At 47.1% G+C, this 22,751-nt stretch overlaps 1 protein-coding gene across 9 annotated transcripts in view; it reads right to left on the reverse strand.

Annotated features, from left to right (window-relative positions):
* LOC121445049 (DNA-binding protein SATB2) overlaps positions 1-22,751 on the reverse strand; it is a 176,676-nt gene that overhangs the window by 36,115 nt on the left and 117,810 nt on the right. For all 9 annotated transcript variants that reach the window (XR_005973869.1, XM_041647033.1, XM_041647029.1 and 6 more), the window contains 3 exons: positions 21,217-21,429; positions 16,410-16,565; positions 1,259-1,456 (listed from right to left, as the gene is read on the reverse strand). Coding sequence is in view for 8 of the 9 variants with exons in the window: in XM_041647033.1 (XP_041502967.1) it covers positions 1,259-1,456; positions 16,410-16,565; positions 21,217-21,429 (567 nt within the window). In the remaining variant the exon portion in view is untranslated. The remainder of the gene's footprint in view (positions 1-1,258; positions 1,457-16,409; positions 16,566-21,216; positions 21,430-22,751) is intronic.

A 22,751-nucleotide genomic window follows, 5' to 3' on the forward strand; every position in this document is an offset into this window, starting at 1 on the left:
TGCTTTGGACTTATAGCAGGGCAGAACTTAGGTAGGCAGAGAAAGAAAGCTAGGCTGAATACTGGGAGGAGGAAGGCGGAGTTAGGAAATGCCATGGAGCCAGTGCCAGAGTCAGACATGCCCAAACTTTACTGGGTAAGCCACTGCCACATGGTGATACACAGATTAATGGAGATGGGTTAAATTAATATGTAAGAGTTAGCCAATAAAAAGTTAGAGCTAATGGGCCGAGTAGTGATTTAAATAATACAGTTTCTGTGTGAATATTTCAGGTCTAAGCTAGCTGGGTAGCCGGAAACCAACAAGCAGCTCTCTTTCTCCAATAATTGTCTGTTGTACTTTTCATACACCTGTGCACGCTCATGTACACTCATGCACTCTGGCCTTAACCCTTTCTTGTCTGCATGAAACCTAAGGCAGAGAGAGGGCTCTGGAGGTCTGCTTTGCAGACCACAGGGCCACAGGGCCAAACCAATTCATGTGCAAAACTCTACTGACACACTGGTTATAAGCTCCTGAAGGTCACTGGCTTTAGATCCAGAAGGAGACAGTAAACTCAGCTACTTCAGAAAGAAACATTTGTCTCGACCTGATTGAAAAACTAAGCCCCCTAAGCATGCTACCCAAACAAGGCAGACCTGTAGAAGGGGCGGGGGTCTTCAAATTCTGAGAATCTCTCATGATTTCTCTTAAGGCTTCAGTTGAAATTAAAGATAATTCTCAGGTCAAGAGACTATTTCTTCAACTCATCAAATATGACCTGAAGAACTTTGGATCAAAATTTCCTTCAATTTTTCTTTAGAGCACAAACGGATGGGTCAGGGACTCAGAGGGTAAAGGCATTTGATGCCAAACCTAATGACCCCAGTTGGATCCTCAGGACCCACATGGTGAAGGCAAGAACTGATTTCTGCAAGTTGTCCTTCGGTCTCCTCTGCACTGCCATGCGTGTGGACGTGCGCACACACAAATAAACAAAAGTTAAAATGCCATGAAACGCGGATGGAGACGGGATTTAACATCGAAGAGCTCCAGACTTACAACCTCAAAGATGCCAGGAGAGCCTCTGCTGTTGGCATTGGCTTTCCTGGTCATTTTCTTCCGCGGTAAGCGCGTGCACAGTATCTGCTGTCAGGACAGGTCACTCTGTCCTCAGGGACAGGGTACCAGTCCTCCGCTCATAGGAGGCAGTCTGCCCCCCTGACCCCGGGCAGCTGCAGCCAGCAGGAAGCTCCGCTGGGGCTGGGAAGACACTGACCTGCACAGGCTCGGGCGGGAGCTGGACCACGTGCTGCATGCGTTCGCTGTGGTGATGTCGCGATTCCTCCTCGTAGATCACGTCCCTCTCATGCTGGGGAAGATTCAGGAAGCGGCGAATGGTGCAGAGATTCTCCCAGAGGGTGCGGTTTTCTGGGCTGGGGTTTTCCTTCCAGCGAAGCAGTTCACAGAGCCAGCCCTGGAGAGAAGGGGATACTGTGAGTTAGAGCTGCCGGTGTGGAGCGGCTGGGCCAGCCTAGACTTCAAGTTGACTGCCATTCCCCAAGCCACCATGTTTTTAGGTCAGAATTATTCCCACCAACTCTAGTAGTGACTGAAACGGTCCAACTCTTATATCCGTCCAGTGACCACGCGGATTGTTACGCCAGTGTTCGAAAGGCTTCACACTTCTTGTTTGATAAGTCAAGGCTAGCCTCTGTGTAGCCAAGGATGGCCTTCAATTCCTGATCCTTTGCCTACCGCTCCAAAGTACTGGGATTACAAGCTTGTGCCACAATGGGCTACATCCCAGGCCCAAGAATCTATATTCAACATTTCTAACACCTTCCTAAAGGACATATTCTCAATGAGTTTTTTTTTTGTTGTTGTTGTTCTTCAGATACAGGGTTTTTCTGCACAGCCCTGGTTGTCCTGGAACTTGCTAGGTAGAGCAGCCTGGCCTGTCCTGGAACTTGCTTGGTAGAACAGGCTGGCCTTGAGCTCTAGAGATTTTCCAGCCTTTGCATCCCAAGTGCTGGGATTAAAGGCGTGTGCCATCACTGCCCAGCTCTCAATGAGTTTTTTCTTTTCTTTTTTTAATCATTATTTTTATTTTATGTACATTTGTATTTTGTCTGCATGTATGTCTGTGTGAAGGTGTTGGATCCACTGGAACTGGAGTTGCAGATAGCTGTGAGCTGCCATGTGCCATGTAGTTGCTGGGAATTGAACCTGGGTCCCCTCGAAGAGCAACCGATGCTCTTAACCACTGAGTCATCTCTCCAACCCCATAATGAGTTTCTTAATAAACACTACAACAGAATCTTCTAGATGGACACATGGGATTATAGTTACCCACTTTCCTAAAGAGGTAATTTTAATTTTTCAGCCATAATTTTTTAGGAATTACCCAACTGGCTAGTGTTTTATTCTAAAGATAGGAAAGACAAATACATGTCTATTATGAAATGGCGACAGAAATCGGGAAAATAATCTTGGTGTCAATAGCACCGAGTCCTCTGGGGAGGAACCATCCTTCCAATCGCTAGCTATCCTGCAGACAGAGACAACAGCTTTGGCCAGAATAAAAATCAAAGGTATGTCTGCTTCATCTCTGAGCACCGCCCTGGGCTCACCGCTCCTGCACAGCCACACCTGCAGGAAGGTGTGCCGTGGATCAGGACGGCACCTGCAAGGGGCTCGCCCCATCCCTGCCATCCGGATGTTCTCTCTCTCTCTCGCCGCTGCACGAGAAAGAAAATGCGATGCAAATGATGGCTTATATGAAAATAATACAGAGGCTGTCAACATCGCTCGCTGACTCATGTCAAAATATTTTCCCCGGTAGCTTTCTAACCCATCATCTCCAAGCTACGTCGCTAATTTAAAAAAAACAAAAAAACAAAAAAAACAAGAACTGTCCCGCATTACTTCTCTTGCGAAAGGGTAGGAATTTTGGATTTGTTTTTTTTTTTTTTTTTCCTTAAAAGGTGCATAAACAGAACTGACTTTGTGAGAAACAAACCCCAAACCCTCACCATATTCTCCGGCATCACTTGCAAGCCAGCGTGAGCTCCTGACACGCATCCTAAAAAGCCCATGTAATATCATAAGCTGTTGTTTGTCTAACTCTCTGCTGTGTCTTCTGCCTTTTCCCCGAAAAGAGGCGAGATTTGATTATCTCCGCTGCATCGGCCAAGACAGCAACACCAGCTGTTCTCTTTGTGCGGCCTCCTCCTCGCGGCCTCCATGTTAATAACCTGATCGTTCCATTTTCCCCTTCAACTCCCGGCTGCAGCAGCACCGAGGAGAGACAAAAACCCGGGCCCGCGTGCAGCAGCTGTAGGCGCTGAACTGTGAAGCCACCAGGGATTTATAAACTAATCTGTAACACAACACTGCCTTGTTTTTACAAGTGAGAGGCCACATTTGCACAGACCCGATCCTTTGCTTGCGATGAACTGGGAGCTGGGGAGAGTTAGAGGGTTAGGAAGAATGAAAAACCACGCATCTTACCCTTCACCTGGAAATGTTTTCCCAAGCGTTTTTTTATGGTCCCTCCCCGTGACTCAAGAGACAGGTAATGGTTAATTTTCAGGTGCCATGCCCACGAAAAATGAAGATAAATTTTTATCGCTACTAGGAAATAAATTATATTTTAATAAAAATCTCCCAGTCCCAAAGTGTTTTCTCAGGGGTTTCTCTATACAAAGGAAAGAATCCTTGAGATGGAAAATAAACCATCTGTGGCAAAAATTAAGGTCCCATTTCTGTGTCTTTTCACAGATCTGAATAAGTACCTAGTGAACTCTTTCAAATGCCTCAAACAGGTATGTTTAACATCTCCCAGGGGAGGCGATCGCATGGAGACCAGCCACTGAATGGAAAATCAAAACAAAAACCTACATCTGTTCAAAGATGAAGTTCTGAGCTAACCGGGCCTTAAGGAGGACAGCACCTGCCGCTCTGCGTGGGGGGTGAGCTGCATTGTGGGAAGCCGCAGCGTGGAAGGGGACAGGTGACATCTGAGTGGCATCCCCACGCATGACACTTGGAGTGTCCTGCCCGACACCCAGGGCCGCGTTTGATTTATAGGCGCTGTGATCATCAGCCCTCATTACGATCACTTAGAACCACACTGTAGGCTCGTTACGGCCCTGTGTGCGGCCTGCCATCGGTCTTTCGGGAGTGCGGTGCTCAATTTGCCCACTGACACGCAAGGTCTTGACCTTGAAGCTATTAGGGAGTGGATTAGAGACAAATGTGACCACGTGGGCAGACAGAAGCAAACCAAATTAATTCCTGATTAATTCCTGGCACCGGGAAGAAGCCAACAAGGCCCCGTTCTCAGGACGGCAGAGAACGTCCCCAGATCCCGGATGGGCTGATCGGGTGGAACGTTGAAGGGAACCTGGTTTTGAAGATGAAGGCACACTCGTGGTGTTTAGAGGGTTATTAATCTGGTTTCCCCACAACGTGTTTGCTTGGCTGATCGGATTAAGGGATGGAGCCTTCAACGGCACACCCCCCCCCACCGCAGCAGGCCCCAAGAAATCTGTGATACTTCACAGCCTTGGCCATATTGCACCGTGTGTGCCCAGCTGCTTCAATAATTAGCTTATGAATGTATCAGCTGGTTCTGTGATTTTTATAAATAATAACCAACCCGTGGAGCAAAAAGCTTGTGGAGAGCCTCCTACCAGCCCAAGGTGGTGAGGTGCTTCCTAGCTCAGATCTGCTCTTACAAAACGATGGTATTCCCACTAGCAGGACTCCTGTGACGCCATTTATAAATATTTATTTCTTATCTGAAACAGCGATGCGTTTGGGGGGGGCAGTTCTCTTCTCGTGGGCCGTGATTTGCAAGCTCGTCCCTTTGGCTCACTGGTTGGCTGGCCCTCTGAATGTCCCCCTCCTCACCGCCACCCCGCCCATCATGGCCATGGCCACGCCATCCCTCCACCAGGCCATTTGGACATGGATCTCTGTCTTCTCAGTAGGGCCTCAGAGTTGCTTGCCTGGTGGCTAATGATTGCACACAGAAGTGTCTGGCCAGTGCAGGAACACATACCTGTGTAACTGTGAGTGGACCCATCCTAGGAGAAATAAATGGTCCCTATGTAAGGATTTTTTTTTCATTTATATAATTTTTGCATGCCATCCAAGAAAGTTTTGCAGTATCGGGCAAAAAAAAAAAAAGTGTAAATGTCAAATAAAACAGTGACAGATGACTGTATTCTCTATTGAATAGCACTGTTTCTGCCGTGCATGTTCAATGGGAACTCATGAATTATTAATAAACAAATCTCCTTTTTCTGTTAAAAATCTCAAGTAGGTTTTTTGTGTTGCTCGCTATCTGTTTAGGGGAGCATTCCTGAAGTAGTTTCATTTTGGAAGCACTACTGTGGCCCATGTGATCTCCAGGCCCAGCAGCTCCTGCCTAGGTCCCTCTCCGTGGCTTCCCACTTGGTCTGATGGGAAGTTCTGACTGGGGACGGGCTGCCTGGCCATGCAGTCCGGTTAGCTTTCCGAGTCGAATAAGCAGGGATTCTGTGGGTTTCAGGGTCTGGGCACAGCTCAGAATGGCCAACAGCATCCACATTGATAGCCCCAAGACCTGAGGACTAGGTCCTTGCCCTGTCATGAAGTAACTGTCATGAAGTGACCTCTGAGGACGCGGCTGCTCTGTCGGAGCTTCTGGGTATTCAAGGGGAACCTTACAAAAATGATGGGGTCCCCTGGTTCTGCTCTTCATGATCTGTTACCTGATCCTGTCATGAGTGGAAAGTAATTCGTTGTTGGTGTTTTGAAATACAAGGGAGAAATGACCTTGGCCAATTGACTAATCATTGTGGGAGGTCAAGGTCAGCTTTACTAGTGAAGCGTGCTGACACCACAAACACTGTTTTATGCTGTACCACAAAGGGAAGACTGTCTTGCGGAAGGTAGTTTTGCCCCCAACGTCATAATCTCAGCTCAATCAGGAAAAAGCAGCCACAAATCCAGACCCAGAGAAGCTTGAGGCAATGACCAATCAGCAGCCTTCAGAGATGGCAGAGGAAGGAGCTAGGAGGAGTCAGAGGCTAATCAAAACCATCTATTAGCTCTGGGCATTCAAGAGGAAGGCACTGGTAGAAGAACTAAGGCAATAGAACCACGTTTTTGATACAGAAATGGCGGATTTCCTGGCTTTGTCAGCTGCACTATTTTCAACAATTTCCCTTCGGTGATGTTCAGTGTCAACATTAAGGGAAACAAATTGGGACAGGGGTGATATGCAACACAATATGGTTAGTTCTATGCTTTTTTAGAAAAAAAATTTTTTTGCTATATCTAAAATGAGTTCAAAAGGAGAAGTTTAAAAATTGGAGAGACCATTAGAACTAACTTACAGTGAAAACATACATGGAGTCTATGTATGGTGACTCCAGAGAATCCATTACAGTTGGAACCCAGCGAAGGGGCATCCGATCAAAGACTGCTTCCTTTCAGCCACTGGCTGAAAGTTCTGGAACCCTCAGAGCCTAAGCAAATAGTACTTATTAACATTATGTCCCTGCCATCTCTTCAGGTTTCCTCTGTAGAGAAACCAAGCCTGACCACCTTCCCTAACTCCACAGGTGAGGCGATGCTCATCAAAGTATCATCTGCTTGCAATCCACGCGTCCCTGAGAGCTGCCTGCCCATCTAAATTCGCAAAGCCAATCCCGACCGCACTGTAAATGATATGGTAGGATTCTGTCCTACTTGAAGAGATGGCCCTCCGGGTACTTTTGGAAGACGGACTTTGGAAAACAGAGCTGTATTGATGAGGTGCAGGAAGGAAACGGCCAGCGGCTCACAGTTGGAGATGATAAGAACCCCGAGTGGCTCCTGTTGGCTCAGTCTCTCAACAGGTCTCCTGGTGACCCAACTCTCTGGGCACAATGAATTTGTTCAGTCCCCCGAGACATGTGTTATATTCGAATTCCCACCTCCGTGCTTTGCCATGCTACCCTCTTGGCTGTAAGGCCTCCCGTCCAGATCTCTGATCCCTGGAGAGACTGTTCCTCAAGGCGCTCAAGACAAGGCTTCACCTATTCTCCTGTGAAGACATTTTGTTCACTCCTACCCGAGCCCCAAGCACTCGGCAGACTCATTCACTATGTGATTAAGGGTGGGCGTGTCTGCTGTGCCTTCTTCAGAACGGTTGGCCCCTTCTGGACAAAGAACAAGGCCGGGCGTCTTGATCTAGTCTCTTCGGAGCAGAATACTCTTCCTTGCACATGGTAGATGTTGTGCAGGTGCTAACTAGATGAAATAGCACTACTGGGCTATATAGAAATTAGCACACGGGGACTATTTTGCCACCTCAACGTCAGTTCTCGTTGAAGGGCACCAGTTTCAAAAACTGACCCTGAAAGGCCAATTTGCAAAACTCTAATATGAAAACATCCCAGCTGGATTCTATAGGCTCTGGGAGCTACTGAAGGCGTTTTAACGGATATGTCAGGAAATCCTCTCTTCTTTGTTTTCCTGTCACATTTCTTTTCTTTCTATTTAGCAAAGGGTCCTTTGGGGGCATGACAAAGTCAAGAAGGCCACTTAGCCTAGACATATTTATTGACATTGGGACCATGTTGGTGGATCCTAAACCGAACACACATGGCCTGGCAGTGAAGCCCAGCCTGCAGCACTGGGGAGTTCTCACTCTGAAAAGGACAGCACCCGGCACGAACATCAAACCAACCATTTGACCAGCTGCTCTCATAATTCTGAGTGCTTTCTCGGTATGTGGGCACCTGTACGGACTTGCTATTAATGCCCATGTGGAAAATGGCAACGCCTATTCCTGTTTTTAGTCACCACAAGCTGAGAATTCTTAAGGAACCACAGAGGTCACACATAGAACATTAATAAGGCCTGGCTTGAGTTGCGACTCATCAGACAAGAATTGAAATGGAATCTCTAAACCTTGGGTCAAAGGGATATGGGAAATGGTGGGGAACCCAGCAGATTAGAAGCCGTGTGTCCTGTCCATGGTCCTGAAATGCCTGTGTCCTGCAGGAAGAGGCAAAGTTTCCCTACAAGATACCAGGTCACGACTCCCACGTCTACCATTCCTTACATCTTCTTTGTAACAGTAGCAACAGTATCCCAGCACTGGGGATGCAGAGGGAGATGCAGAGAAGGCTTAGGCCAGCCTGGAATTTTGCTTCAATATATATATACACGTGTGCGTATATATATTCTGGTCTTATGACATATTTCCCAGGTATTTTTTTCTTAATTACTTTTTAGTGTGTGTGTGTGTGTGTGTGTGTGTGTGTGTGTGTGTGTGGTATGTGTGTGTGTGTGAGGTGTGTGTGTGTGAGGTGTGTGTGTGTGTGAGGTGTGTGTGTGTGTGAGGTGTGTGTGTGTGGTGTGTGTGTGTGTGTGTGTGTGTGTGTACATGTGTGAAGGTAAGAGGTTGATAAATCATGGGACTTGATTTTCTCCATCAACTATGTGGGTCCTGGGGTTCTCGGTGCCCCTACCCCCTGAGCCACATCAACAGCTCCAAATTTTCCGTTTCTACATTATCACCGAATAAATACAAACTGGTACTAAACACAAGCTCCTGGCTTGCTCTGGTCTCCCGCAAAACCAATGCTGCCCCCAGTGAGGGAGGCTGGGTGATCCCAGAAGGCAGGGCCTCATCCTGGTGACTACCCTTCTTTCCAATGTGTCTGCAGGGCACTGGCGAGCGAACCCCAGCCTCTAAACAGGAAGTCCCACCCTTCCGCCCCTCTAGGAACTCTAATGAATGGGAGAATGAGCAAATGAACAGTTCCTGGGAATGACTCAAGCTTCTTGCTGCAGGAACGCAACAGGGCCATTCCCTCACCCACATCTCCAATACAGAAAATGTCAGCATATGTAACCGAGAGGAAATGTTTTCTGAGTGTCTTCGGAGGAGATTCATATTATTAACCACAGACAGTTCGCTTTCTAAGGGAAGCACAGACAGTCCCCAAACAAACTTTTGTCACTGGGAGAGGGTTTCTCTTCAGCTGGGTGAGACTCTTCTGAAGTGTGAAATGAGCCAGGCAATATTCTGCTCTTGTTTCCTCGTCGCTGAATTCTCTTTTCATGAATCCAATAAGTGTCGATTAAAATAAATAACCCCCTAATGATTCAAGATAACCTAATCAAGAAAGCCAAAATAGATAAGGGGCTAGATAACGGGGGAGACCTGTCAAGGGCTTCAGTGAATCTCTGATGAGGAAGTCATCTGAACCCGAAAACAAGAAACGTACTGAGCATTTCGTTATGGTTCAAGGTTAATTGTGTTTTACCTTTGGTCAGGTAAGTGCAAGCGATCTATCCGCTGCTTTTCCTAGTTTCCAAAATTGTATACTAAGTCCTACCCTGAATTTTCCCAGGGACCAATTTTCAGCTTTCTCTGGGCTGCCTAAAGCAGCTCTCTCGCCTTGCTGCGGATGCGTTTACAAAGATTGAGTCTGTAATTGAGAGTAATGAAAATTTTGTTTCAGAACAATTCTTTCACCTCCGCTGTGCAGGGCTCAAATCAAGAGGGGATTACATAAGAATGTGTTGCCTTTATTGCCACAAATAGGCGGGAATATGCTCAATTACACAAGTCTGTGGAGAGTCACTTTGCTGGTTTGTGTAAATGTGCACACACACACACACACACACACGCATATATGGATACACACAGCTGAAAAGGTCATTCATTCATATATGTGCAAAAGAATAAATGTGAAATCTTGTAGTCCCCATTCATACTAGAAATCTATTAACAGCAAAGTATGCATACTACAATATCAAACAGAAAACAGCCACGAGACTTCCGGTCCCTTACTAACAAAAGGTGCATGGTTTGGATGGAGTACATGACCGCCAGGGGATACTATCTCACAGGGTACATCATAGGTCCTTAGCTTGTTTCCTCCTTTGCCCTGACCCTATGAGAACAACACAACAAAACAGTTCCCACAGCAACACGGCTGGAAACACTCCTAGGCACCCACGTTCTTCTCTGGAAGAATCATGGCACATCTCATGTGTTTCCCCACTGGGCTGGTGAGGTTTCAGAGAAGGGCCTGTAAACAGGAAGCCGAGTTTGCTTCAAAGTCACCCAAGTCTCCTAAAGAACCATGCCATCAACAGGCAAGACATCTGGCTCAAAGTACAGAAAAGAGGGAGCTCAACGCCAGCACGGACTTTAAAGATACTCCGATTTTAGGAAATGCATGAGTACCGTGATCGATTTTCATCAGCCTTTAGTTAACAACTCCAGTAAACAATGACAACAAATAAAAAAGGATCAGTTTTATGCCATAAAACAGAGAGAAAAGAAGAAGACAATTCTTCATCATGAGGCTGCTATCAAAACAAACCCTCTGGGAAGGTTACTCCCAAACAGGTTCACAATCCTCCAGGTTATGCCAAGAGAAGGAAGAGCAGCAACTGGAGGGCCACCTTGATGAAAAAGCCATTGAGCGCTCTCATCGACTGGGGCTTCCAGGGACCACGGTATTCCACGGGCATAACGGTGAGCGGGGATTTCACACACATCACCCCTGCAGTCTTCGTTGCTGGCTTGAGCACCCAAGTGGTTGTGGAACCGCTCTGGGATGGGCCATCTCAAAGGCCCTAGGATACCGGCAAATTTACCCTCATCATTTTAACCTGCCCCTGCTGAGTGTAAGCAGCCAGACAGAACCAGGAGCCCCGAGACAGAGGAGCCAACTTATCACAGGTGTAGCACCTTCTGGCCTGTGTTTCCTGGCTATCTCCATAAAGGTACCATAAAATAATATCAAATCATTGCTTGTGACTGGATACAAGATGGCAACAGTTTGATCACATGCAACATAAGCAATAAAGGCTAAGGAACTACCCCAATGAAACTAAGGGAAACATCTTATATTTTATAAATTTACTTTCTCACCTGAAAGTGTTCCCTTTGCTAGATGAATTATATCATAGTTTCTAAATGTCTGCACTACTCAAAGCAATGAATACATCCTATCAGATAAATTCCATCAATAAATACGATCCCTATCAGAAACCAGTGGCCGATGCTACGCGGCTCAGTGGCAGAGCACCCTTTTGGCATGCATGAGAACCCGATACAGTCTCTCACACCAGGAAACAAACAAACAAACATCAATTACATCCTTTACAGAAATAGAGAAACAGGTTCTAAAATTCATAAGGAACTACAAAAGTCCCCAAAGAGCCAAGGGTCAGAGACATCATACTTCCTGAATTATGACAATCTGTATCTCGGTGATGAAGGGTTTGCCTGTCACACGCAGGGTCCTGGCGTTGACCTCCAGCACCTCCAATCAGTGAATAAACACTTGTCACAGACCACAGTCGTCAAAGCTACAGAGTGTTGCTGTGCACACAAGCACACAGGCGGGGGAACAGAATAGAGGGCTGGGAAATGATCTAAACATACACAACTGATCTTTAACTAGGAGGGCAAAAGACACAAATGAGGCTATGCCTCCTGGGAGCTTAGTGCGAGGAGGACTGAGAGTTCAAGACCAGGTCTGTTCTGAGACCCTCTTAATCAACCAACCCACCAACCATTAGAAAACAGTCTGAGAAAACTAGATTTCCATATCTAAAAGAAAGAAATTGGACTATCACGCCATATGGAAAAATCAACTCACATTGGTGGTGGTGTGGGAACAAGAAATGGGAAAACCAAACTACAGTTTGTTGAGTTGTTAGTTGAAAACTCAGAACATGCATTGCTAATGGAAATGTAGTAACAAGGCGTAGAGGTCTATATAGAGAATCTATTTGATTCTAGTGCATATGAAGAATGAACACACTATAACCTGCTCACATGCAACACGAACACACTATAACATGCTCACATGCAGCATGAACACACGGGAACCCGCTCACATGCAGCATGAACACACAGGAACCTGCTCACATGCAGCATGAACACACTGTAACCCGCTCACATGCAGCATGAACACACAGGAACCTGCTCACATGCAGCACGAACACACTGCAACCCGCTCACATGCAGCACGAACACACTGCAACCCGCTCACATGCAGCATGAACACACTGCAACCCGCTCACATGCAGCATGAACACACGGGAACCCGCTCACATGCAGCATGAACACACAGGAACCTGCTCACATGCAGCATGAACACACTGTAACCCGCTCACATGCAGCATGAACACACAGGAACCTGCTCACATGCAGCATGAACACACTATAACCTGCTCACATGCAGCATGAACACACTATAACCTGCTCACATGCAGCATGAACACACTATAACCTGCTCACATGCAGCATGAACACACTGCAACCCGCTCACACATGGCATGAACATACTGCAACCTGCTCGTATGCAGTACCAACACACTGCAACCCACTCATATGCAGCATGAACACACTGTAACCTGCTCACATGCAGAACACAGGTTTTATGGAAATACATAATAGAGCTTTTTACTGATCCCAGAAACTCCTCTCCTCTCTCTGACTGCGGAGGACTCGCCATTCTGCCTGCTCCTCTGCTCTTGCACCAGGGAGAAGACCTTCCCACCCTCCCTCTGGTTATAGTTGCAGAAGCTCCCAGGCCTAGCATGTCCAGGAAAACGTTCCAGGATCCCTGGGCATCTGCAAACCTGGGTGGACAGGACATCCTCTCAGTGACATCCTCTGGGTCCCTGTGTGTTTCCAGTCACCTCCTTTGCTCTATGCTAGCAGCCCCTGGGCCTGGCCTTTCCATCACCATCATCATCTGGACACTGTAGCTCAGCTTCTCTGATACAGAAAGCAAGGGCATCCCTCCAGCGTCTTTGTTCATCAATTTGTTTAACTGAGAAAAGGAGAAACGGAAATTAAGATGAAACCCGTCCATCCTTCTCCTCACCCAAGCCTACTAGGAAACTTAGGTTTGGGCTGTACAAATGGAGATCCACACTTCTCTCAAAAAGACAGCAACCTCAAATGATTCTCAGCTCTCTACCAGCTAGCATGCTAAGACGGCAAAGAGCAGGGTTGGGGTCAACGATAGTCAAGAGTCTGCTAAGCAGATGATGGATTCTGTTCGAAGGTGGCTGAAGAAGCTGCCATGACACCTGGCCTCCCTGGAGGACCACAGGAGGAGACAGCCCACTCATTTCTCTCCTCTGAATCTCACTTCCAAGATGACAGCTAATAAGAAGCTCCTGGAAAGAAGCGGATGTCAGAGATCCACAAACCCAAGGATGAGGTGGATGGAGAGGGATGGAGGCCGCTGAGGAGGGAGGGGATTTTCTGGGTCCACTTGTACCCCTGTTGCACATCGGCCTTGTGGTCTTGTGGACACACGCGACGCAGATAATGTCCCGCATCCGTTTGACTCCCGCTAAGGACCGCTTCACCGTGTTTCACTGGCCATTGTGGTATCCTAGCAACTAGACTGACCCGGGGCTGGAAGTGAAGAGGACCAGGCGAAGCATGCGTGCACAGGTCGGTCTTTCTGTCTTCCTTTATGTGTTTTGACTTTTCTCCCGGGAAGAAAGGGGTGAGAGTCAGACAGAAGCCACTTAGGAGACGCGATGGGGGTCCGCCCCGCCGTGACACAACCGGAGGCAACTCACCCCAGATGAAAGACTTAAGCTTTGATTTCCACAGCCAGCTCAACCTTCTGCTCCATCCCAAATGCCCCCACCCCCAAGCCTTCAAAGAGCAGCTTGACCAGTCACCCCCAAAACTTTTACTTCCACAACATAAAGGGCCGTGTTCCCTATTATCCTTAATAACTGATTTCAGCAATTGACACCACGGAGTGAACAGATCTACTACATGATTCAGTTCGATTTAAAAGTTAATTTCTAATCAAGGCGAGGACTGCCACCCAACCCTAAACCCCAGAGCTCCCAGGCTCCTCTGGTTCTTAAGAGTTCCCAACTGAAGGTTTCACTCCTTTGACTCTATATGAGTGGAGACTCCCAGAGAGGTATTTACCTCCTCAGTTACCCTGAGAACGCGCAAGCCCTCAGAGAGAAAAATGCCAGAAATCAAGAAGGTCATGGAGGAGAAGAGAAAAGCATGGTTCGATATCTTCTCACAGCCTAATGAGGTATGTATGCATCGTGGGAAGGGGATGTCTGGCTGACCGTCATATACACACGGTAAATGTACATGAAATACGTGAACCACCCCATCAGCGGGTCTGCTGTGGGAGATACCGGCATTTCTTAGTAGATTATCTATTTTTGCTGAGCTGCCTTTGAAGCTATCTTGTTTGGCAGTCCCGTTATTTTAGAAGTATCATGCCTGAAATACTTCTTTGGTCAGCTATCTGCAGTAGGGTTCTCTGTCCAAAAATCAGAAAGAGACCAGTCTTCTGAAGAGAAAGGAGGAATGTCCAAGACTCTCATCCCTACTTCAGCTCAGTTTTATCCTTTGGAATATAATTCTCAGGAATGCTTTTCCAGAGTTTACAGAATCAGAACTACTGGATTCTCAGGGCGACCTCACAACTGCTAACTGCCAACAGACAAACTCAGCCCTCAATCAGACACCTGACAATTGGGGGAGGCTGATGGAGGCCTCGCTGATTCCAACAGCCATGATCCTATGTCAACAGGAACCCATGGCCCCGTCAACCAAGCTCCCGGACTCTGGTCTTTGGTTTATCTCGAAAGATGTTTACAAAAGAAGGACCAGGTAAAACCGTGAGATTTGCATCCAGGACGCAAGCGAGGGTCGGGTTTGCAGAATCAATTGTGCAGCTTTTGACACCCACTGCGCATTCGCGCATATGTCCCTTATTACCCAGTGGAAAACCATTAAAGGCACAGTAGTTCTGCCAAGTGGCGTTAGCATTTAACAGCTCTTAAGCAGCTCCGGCTCTCATTAGAGTTCGCCATGTGGTACAGGGGGTTTTATGCGTTTAACAGTGTAGGGGGCTCCAGCGTGCTTTCTTTTCTGGGCCTGCTCATCCCACGGTTGGACAGGATCTTAGCAAAGTTGGTTCACTAGTTTGGTTGACGGAGGGAGTCAGAGTCATTTGGAAAGCAAAAAGAGAAATGAACGTTTCAATCCTCTTCAAACTCCTTTGGGATTCTCTCACTTATTAAAAACTGAAAATAAGTTACTGCAAAACTCAAAAAAAAGTTAACCTGCAAACAATTAGTCTAAATATAACATTTATCATTTTAGGGACAATTTTTATTGAACTTTTCCTTGCTTAATAGGAATGTGACAGCCAGTAACAGTACTGTAGCACACAGTAGGAACTTAGTACTATAGCACACAGTAGAAACTCGGTACTATAGCACACAGTAGGAACTTAGTACTATAGCACACAGTAGGAACTCGGTACTATAGCCAACAGTAGAAACTCTCTATACTATAGCACACAGTAGGAGCTCTATACTATAGCACACGGTAGGAACTTGGTACTATAGCACACAGTAGGAACTCGGTACTACAGCACACAGTAGTAGCTACAGAACCCAGCAGATCTGCTGGGGAGAGGGTAAGGGCCATTTTACAATTTGCATATGTAGGAAAGAAAACATCTGCTATGCAAAGCACAGTGGAAATCATGTTCAAAAAAATCAAAGGGCTCTCAGAGTTATGCTGCAGCTAGCTTCCATTTCTGCACCCTGCAGGAACTATTTATCTTCTGGCTAGAGAAGGGGGCCCTCAAGCAGGACCTCCCCCCCTTGAACAAGCTAAAGCAGGGTGGATATGTCAACTGTTGCTGCTCTCAGAGGCAGAGCCGAGCATCTGCGTGCTGTTCCCCTGAGCACTGCGCTCCCCTCCATCCTGTTGCTGAACACTTTCACTGGGGAGGCAGCTATGTTTTCCTGCTGAAAGATTTTAGCACTTTATTCTGGAAGCCCCACATCTGTTTCCTCCTGGAAAAACAACTGTATTCTACACGTGAACGAAACACCTGACAATGGCCAGGTGTCTCTGGGGCTGAGCAAAAGTAGTGATTAGAGCAAAATCAGCCCTTGCCCTGGTGGGAATAGGAAGGTGACTGACTAGTCCTAGTTAAATGTGGTCTCAAGGAAGGGGGGGAGGGGTGTGTGTGTTACGCACAGGCCAAATTGCCTTTAAATTAAAAAAAAAAAATGATCTGCTTCCCAACAAACAATTTTTTTTTCTTCAATGAGTGCAGCAGACTTTGGATGAGGGGGGACTATTTCACCCCTGATTTTTTATTATAAAATTGTTTTTTATTTCAGAGACTGCAGCCAGGTTCTGGCATTGTCTCTACTCCAAGCTCCGGGGGGAGTTCCAGCAAAGCCATGGGGCAGAAGGCAGAACATGATGGGCTCCCCAGGGGTTATTACCGTTATTATTATTATAAAAACAGATGTGTTTTTATTGGAGGGGAAGGAGAGCAGTCCCAGCCCTCTGTTTTGCTCTTTTTTAGAAAAAGAAAACCACTCACCTGACTTTTGTTCGCAGCCACTTTGGCAAACAGGGCTTGAGACACCTTGGCCCTTTTCATCTCCTGTTGGATCTCATCATAAATAGCAGCTGTGATGTTGACGCTGGCGCCGTCCACCTTAATAGGGAGGTCTGTTGTCGGTGTCGAGGTTTTGGCCTACCAAGAGACCGTGCAAATAGTAATTTAAAAAGTGCCGCATTCAGAGCAACCATCTGTGCAGAAATTATCAGAGGGCTTCAGTCAGCTGATGCCAAACCACATTAGCTACAGAGGGACACTTCCTGTCCATTATTCTAATCAGGTTAATTGTGATTGGAAATAATTGCAATGCATTCCTATAGGACAGACAGAGGCCTGTCAGCGCCTGCCTCCCCTCACGGTATCCTGGAGCCTCGCAGGTAGGGAGGCAGCCCTGGGCACCCAAACATGGCACCGAGCTGCGAGCAGGCACACAGAACGCGCCCACCTTTTTCTTTGTAAAAAAAAAAAAAATGGTACACTTTACAGCAAGAATCAATTCTTTAAAAAAAATCAGCAGAGTAAATGGGTAGAGGTCTCTAAATAATAAATTATTACTCGATTTAATGCGCTCCCGCGAGTACCTCTCGCTCTTTATTAAGGCTTCATGTATGTTATTTGAGCATGTGCAGTTCTCCTCATTACCGTCGTTATGCTACCCAGACAGTCACCTAATTTCACCTAGGAAATCACTGGAAATGAAACAGAATTTCATTTCATAACACCGGGCTTCGGGTGCCTTCCGTACCCAGTTCTCATTTCCCTTAAACTCATATTGTGGTTCTGTGCGCTTCTGCCACGCTCGTTTTAATCCAATGATTTCCCATTAGCTTCAGAGACAAATGAAGGACAACGCGGAAGGCGTTGGGCTTCCTGGGGTAGGAATACCCTAAAACATCCCAGGCAACTTGGTCCGAAAGATTGCCAGGGAGGCATCGCTTGCTTAGTCTGATCTTCAGGCTGCCCCACCTGGAAGACCCAAGCAGGTTTCTTAACGCTGGCAACCCATCCTTGTGTGCACGACGTTGTTGACTAAATGGGTCCAAGTTCGGGTTCTGCTTTGCCCTCGCCCACGCTACAGTGCTGTAAGAATGATCACATCTTTCCCTCTGCTGCTGCCCTCCCCTCAGCTGGCACTATGCAGGTCTGGTGGAAGACAGCCTGCAGTCGGGATACAGCGTCCTGTGCAAGGATTGTCCTGGGCCTGGACTTCCTGCTGAGTTCCCACAGAGGCTTGGCTCCCTGAGACAGCACAGTGGCATTTTCCATCTTCCTTTCTTCCCTCCATCTTCCTTCCATCTTCCCTCCCCACCCCATCTTCTCTGCTCATTACTTCCAAGTCACAGTGTGTAATTTCCGGGCTTCTGTGAGCCAAGCCCTCTAGGACACAACTCTTGTAAAAGTCCACTGAGTGAGGTATCAGAGCGGAAAGGGCAGAGGTCTTAACCTGGTCTAACAGTCGTGGAACAGTAAGGGAAGGCACCCTGAGTCCATGCAGCACAGCGCCAGAGACTTAGTGCACCTCTGTTGCCCTATTTCCACACAGGGCAGGTATCCGCTTCCCGTAACAACTCAGTCTTCGAGTTTCTTCAAGAAGTTCCTTCTTTTTTTTGCAAAATCTCTAGCAGACAGGCCATGCTCGCCTCGTTAGGTGAAGGGTGTTACATTTATCACCTGTTTGCATTTCCTTTGCTGCCTCTGCTAACCTGGCTGCTTATATCTTCTCTTGAACACTAAGGGCTAGGACAGAGCGGTGACCGCAGTCTGTGGCCAGAGTCTGGGATCCGGCATAAGTATAACGACATACAGTTCGAGTGCTAACTCTACCCTCAGCCATGGAACTCAGTTCTAGCAGCCACTTAGCCCATCTGAGCCCGCCTCCTCATGGGTCACATAAGAACATCACGGCAAAACAGTGATGGTGGAGCAGGTACAGACGGCCCACAGCCCTTGCTGTGCCAAAGCTGGATGTGAATGACGGCCACTCTGTTCTCTTCCTGTGCCGCTTTGTGACCAAGGACACCGTAAAACGCTGGCCACTGAGGAAGTGTGAGGAGATACTGGAGGTTTAATTTCTAATCTGAAATGTCTCCGGTGTGTTGTGAAACTGATTATAAAGTGTTGGAGGGATCTGGAAAATAATTTGTGTAAAGTTGCCTTTGTGTACGAAGTTGCTGGCTCCAAATAAGGGCTGTCTGGTCCCTACTCTCTTCCATTCTCAAACGAACGCTCTACAGAGCCTTGGACTTGTTATGTCACTGACGACCTCGCTGAGATTCCAGGCAGGTATCGCCATGCTTGGCTTTCTGTTGTCACTGTTTGTACAAAACACCTTCACTGCTGAGATAGGCCAGAGAGAATTTTAAACACATAGGGACACAGGTGTGCAGGAAATGTTTGAAAGATTCAGACAACTTTCTCTTTCCCAATCTCCAGCCACAAATATAGAATAAATGGCAATGAAGGTACAATTGTGGTCCTAGAATCATACTCCTCAAAAGTATATTTCATGTGTACTTTCGGAAATCCAAAAAGCTATAAAAATTAAATGTTCAACTTCCTGTACTTATCCCTAAAGAAACCTTTATCTAGGAACTTTCAAGTTCTGATCCTGATTCAAACAAAGCAAATATTGTCTGAATTGTGAAGCCATATTAAGCTGGCCAGGCTCTGGAAGTGATCAGGTCTCTGGAAGACTGCCGAAGATACAATCTCGTTAGAAAAATATTGCAAAGACACTGACAGCAAAACCTACCGACCTGTGTGGCTTTCCAAAAAGTACCGGTGGCCTTATTCCAGGAGAACAGCCTGGCTGGAGGGACGTGGAGTAGGAAGTATGGCTGGACTCCCCAAAGGCGGCACAGCCTTTAACCATGGTAAAAATACTACTGACTTTACTGGCAGGCGATATTAGTGCAAACTAGCAAGGTCCTAACAATTGTTCACTATTTATTCACTGATATTGAAAGAAAAATAAATTAAAAGGCTTGGTTGCACATGTCCAAAGTAAGCGGTCAAGACTTTAACAGTAAGTATGGCTCATGTTTTATTAAAACCTGAAGTGTCAGTAATGCAATTCAGCAGGGCATGAGGGGACAGGACTTTAGTTACAAATCCACCACAGGATGCAAAAATAGCGTCAAGGTAGATGGGGAAAATGAGGATATTGAAACTTGTGAAGGGTTTAACATTCCTACCAGAACACAGTTCTGGTTCTGTATTTCAGCAGCTTCTTGGAATTTACCAGAAAACCAACAAGTAAGAACAAAACTATAGTATCTAAGCAGAGCCACCTTCTATTTTGATGGGCTCACTCTTCAGGTTTGCACAGATAGGTATCTACCAATTAACTGTTGGCTTTGAGAACCGTCAGAATCTATGCAACCCAGAGAATGGAATGGTTTGATCATAAGTCAACAAGTAGGGAAAGTTGAAGGGAAACAGGAAGTAAGTGAGAATTGAGTGGCTTACATCTGAATTGGAAATGTGCCCTGCCTACCTCATGTTCTCAACACTTTAGAAGTGAGCAGACAGGAAGGCCAGACATTCCCAAATCCAGCTAAGAGGGGCAAACCGAGGCCTCCTATCGCCAGGACCCATCCCTACACCCAGCTACCATATTCCCTACACACAGGGTTTCTCCACTGTGTCTCTAAAAAGTTCTTATTTCCACCAGGCCTTGGTTGTTGGGAGCAGTGAGACCCCAGATCCTGAATTTCTTGTAATCCCCTGATCTGAGTGCCTACAGCTGCTCTGAGCACAAGACCTTCAGGAGTTCCTGATGGCAGGAGAGTGGTTTCTGGTGGGTTTGGCTGGGGCGTGGCTATCTCTATATAATCTGCCCCTGAACCCAATAAAGGGGGCATTCTTGGGGAATTCAAGGATGACCCGTGTCGCTGTCTCTCTGTCTCTCTGTCTCTCTGTGTGTCTTCGTATTTTAACCTCCAGCCCCCTTGTCCGAAGCTTGGTAACTGGGTGCCAGCACACAGAGCGCAGACATGGGGGCGCTGGGGGCGCGGTGCAAGGCAGTTGGTGGTGCATGCCTTTAATCCTGGCACTCAGGAAGCAGAGGCAGGCAGATCTTTGACGTCGAGGCCAACCTGGTCTACAGATCAAGAGCCAGGACAGGCCCCAAAGCTACACACAGACACACAGAAAGCCTGTCTCGAAAAACCAAAAAGTTCTTCTTTTTTTTTTTTTACTGGGGGGAGGTATGTGTGCACAGGAGTGTAGGTACCAAGGAGGCCAGAAGTGTTGGATTCGCCCGGAGGTGGAGTTGCAAACAAAAGTAATAATCGCTCTTAACTGCTGACCCATCTCCCTGGCCCTCTGCTTTGTCTTGCTGGACTGCTTACAGCAGCATTTGAACTGCTGCTTCTTGCCCTCAACTTTCTCCTCCCTGTCGCAATAACCAAGCAATTTAAGGAAAATAAAGTGCTTGGCTTTTTGTTGGTTTTTGGTTTTTTGAGACAGAGCTTCTCTGTGGCTCTGGGGCTTGCTATACAAACACAGCTTCCACCCCACCCCTCGGCTCTTTCTTCTGAAACTGCACAGTGGGTAGTGGATCACCCCACTACTCTTGCCTGCTCATGGGAAGAATGGGACATCCCCAAAGGGGAAGGAATAACATTCCACAGTATGGGATTACCACATGACAGAGCTACAGGCCATACCCTTTGACCCGTTCCTTGGATTAAGAAGCTCTTGAGTCACGTCTCTTGGTTTTCAAGGGAAAACAGAATCCATGGCACAAGAGGTTCGTAAGTGATGCATGGAACAGGCGGCTCACCTGTGGGGTTCGGGAGGAGCTGGGGCTGCTAGAGGCGGAGGAGACCATGCTCACATTGGGATTCATGCTCCGTTCCCTCTCATCCTGGTAAATGCGATCACGCTCCACTTCGGGCAGGTTGAGGAAGTTCTGCATGGCCCTCAGGTTTACGAGCAGAGACTGGGAGGCAGTCCTGGGGTCTTCCTCCTTACGCAGAATCTCTGACAGTAATCCCTGGTGGAGCCGAGGAGAGAAACAGGCAAAGTCACGTCTGCAGGTTCACGGGTGTGGTTCCCGTCTCCCGCCCTACCGCCCCTCTATCTGTTATAGCCAGCATGAGAGGATACCGGGAACATGCCTAATTCCTGCAGGCTCGCAAGGGATCTGTGGGGATGTGCTCCCCCCCTTCCGGGGCTGTGCCTCATTTAGGACTTCTATTCTGCCACCTCATCATCACCGCGATAATCCCAAACGAGGCAACGCCAGCTAGCAAAGGTAGGCGCTCCGGAGGAAATGTGGGGCTGCAATTAGCGCCAGGTGCCTCCTGCAAGTATTTCAGGAGCTGTAAGAACTCTCTCTGCTTGAAACTGGGAACTCTTGGCAGTCCTGCTTAGCTTTACAAATCTGCCAAGTTTGGTAAATTTAGTTCCGACATTTAAACAGCATGGGAGATTTACATCGATTTAAAAAAAAATAAAAGTTTGGCTGAATTTATGTATGACTGGCCACTGGTTTCAATAGAGATTTCCTATGGCAAGGGGGAAAAACAGAAAAAGGAAAATAGAAAAATAGAAAGCAAATGGCTGTTATATGTCAGCTCTGATAATTTTGCACACAGTAGTTACACTTGTGCAGGTAACATGAGGCACCCCAGAGTTTTGTGAGGTAGCTTCTTGGGGAAGCTCTAATCTTACAGTTAAAGTGATGGAAATGTGGTCACGTTAGCTAGGGACCTGAGCACGCTCTAACTGCAGCGTGGATAGGCTCCAGCACTTCCTCAATGTGCAACTCAACCAAATTGGGGAGCTCCAAGTGCGGTGTTTCTGTGGACGCAATTGCCAAAGATTTTGCCGATACTCTAATAACACATCATGGCCTAAGAGGGCAGCGAGAGACAAGGGAGGGCCATTATGACCCCATACACTTGTGGATTAACTCACAGAGACATCACTACATATTCTCAGCTGACATCCTTTTGCAAGGCACTATGAGACCACGGTTTAGGATTGTTCCCCTCTCCCCCCCCCCCCCCCCCGGGAAGAGCTAAGACACTAAGCCTGTAGCTTTGAACAGATGGGGCAACCCCAAGTCACAAAGAGTTACTTCTACGAACTGCAGCAAAGCCCTGCAAGTGCCAATGATGTTTGCTCTGAGGGAAATCGATAGAGATGCGAGAGACACAGCTCACATACAAAACAGCGGTGGATGGGAGGGGAAGAAATATTCTCTGGCTGGTCAAAAATCTGCAGGGCACAGTGGGCATTTTCATATAAACTTGTGTATTATAATGTAGTATAACCAATGTCACTTATAGGAAGGCACATCACATGGTTACC

This window comes from Microtus oregoni, unplaced genomic scaffold (genome assembly GCF_018167655.1).
Source record: "Microtus oregoni isolate MIOR12 unplaced genomic scaffold, Mior012 000154F_ref0000087, whole genome shotgun sequence".
Lineage (NCBI taxonomy): Eukaryota > Metazoa > Chordata > Mammalia > Rodentia > Cricetidae > Microtus > Microtus oregoni.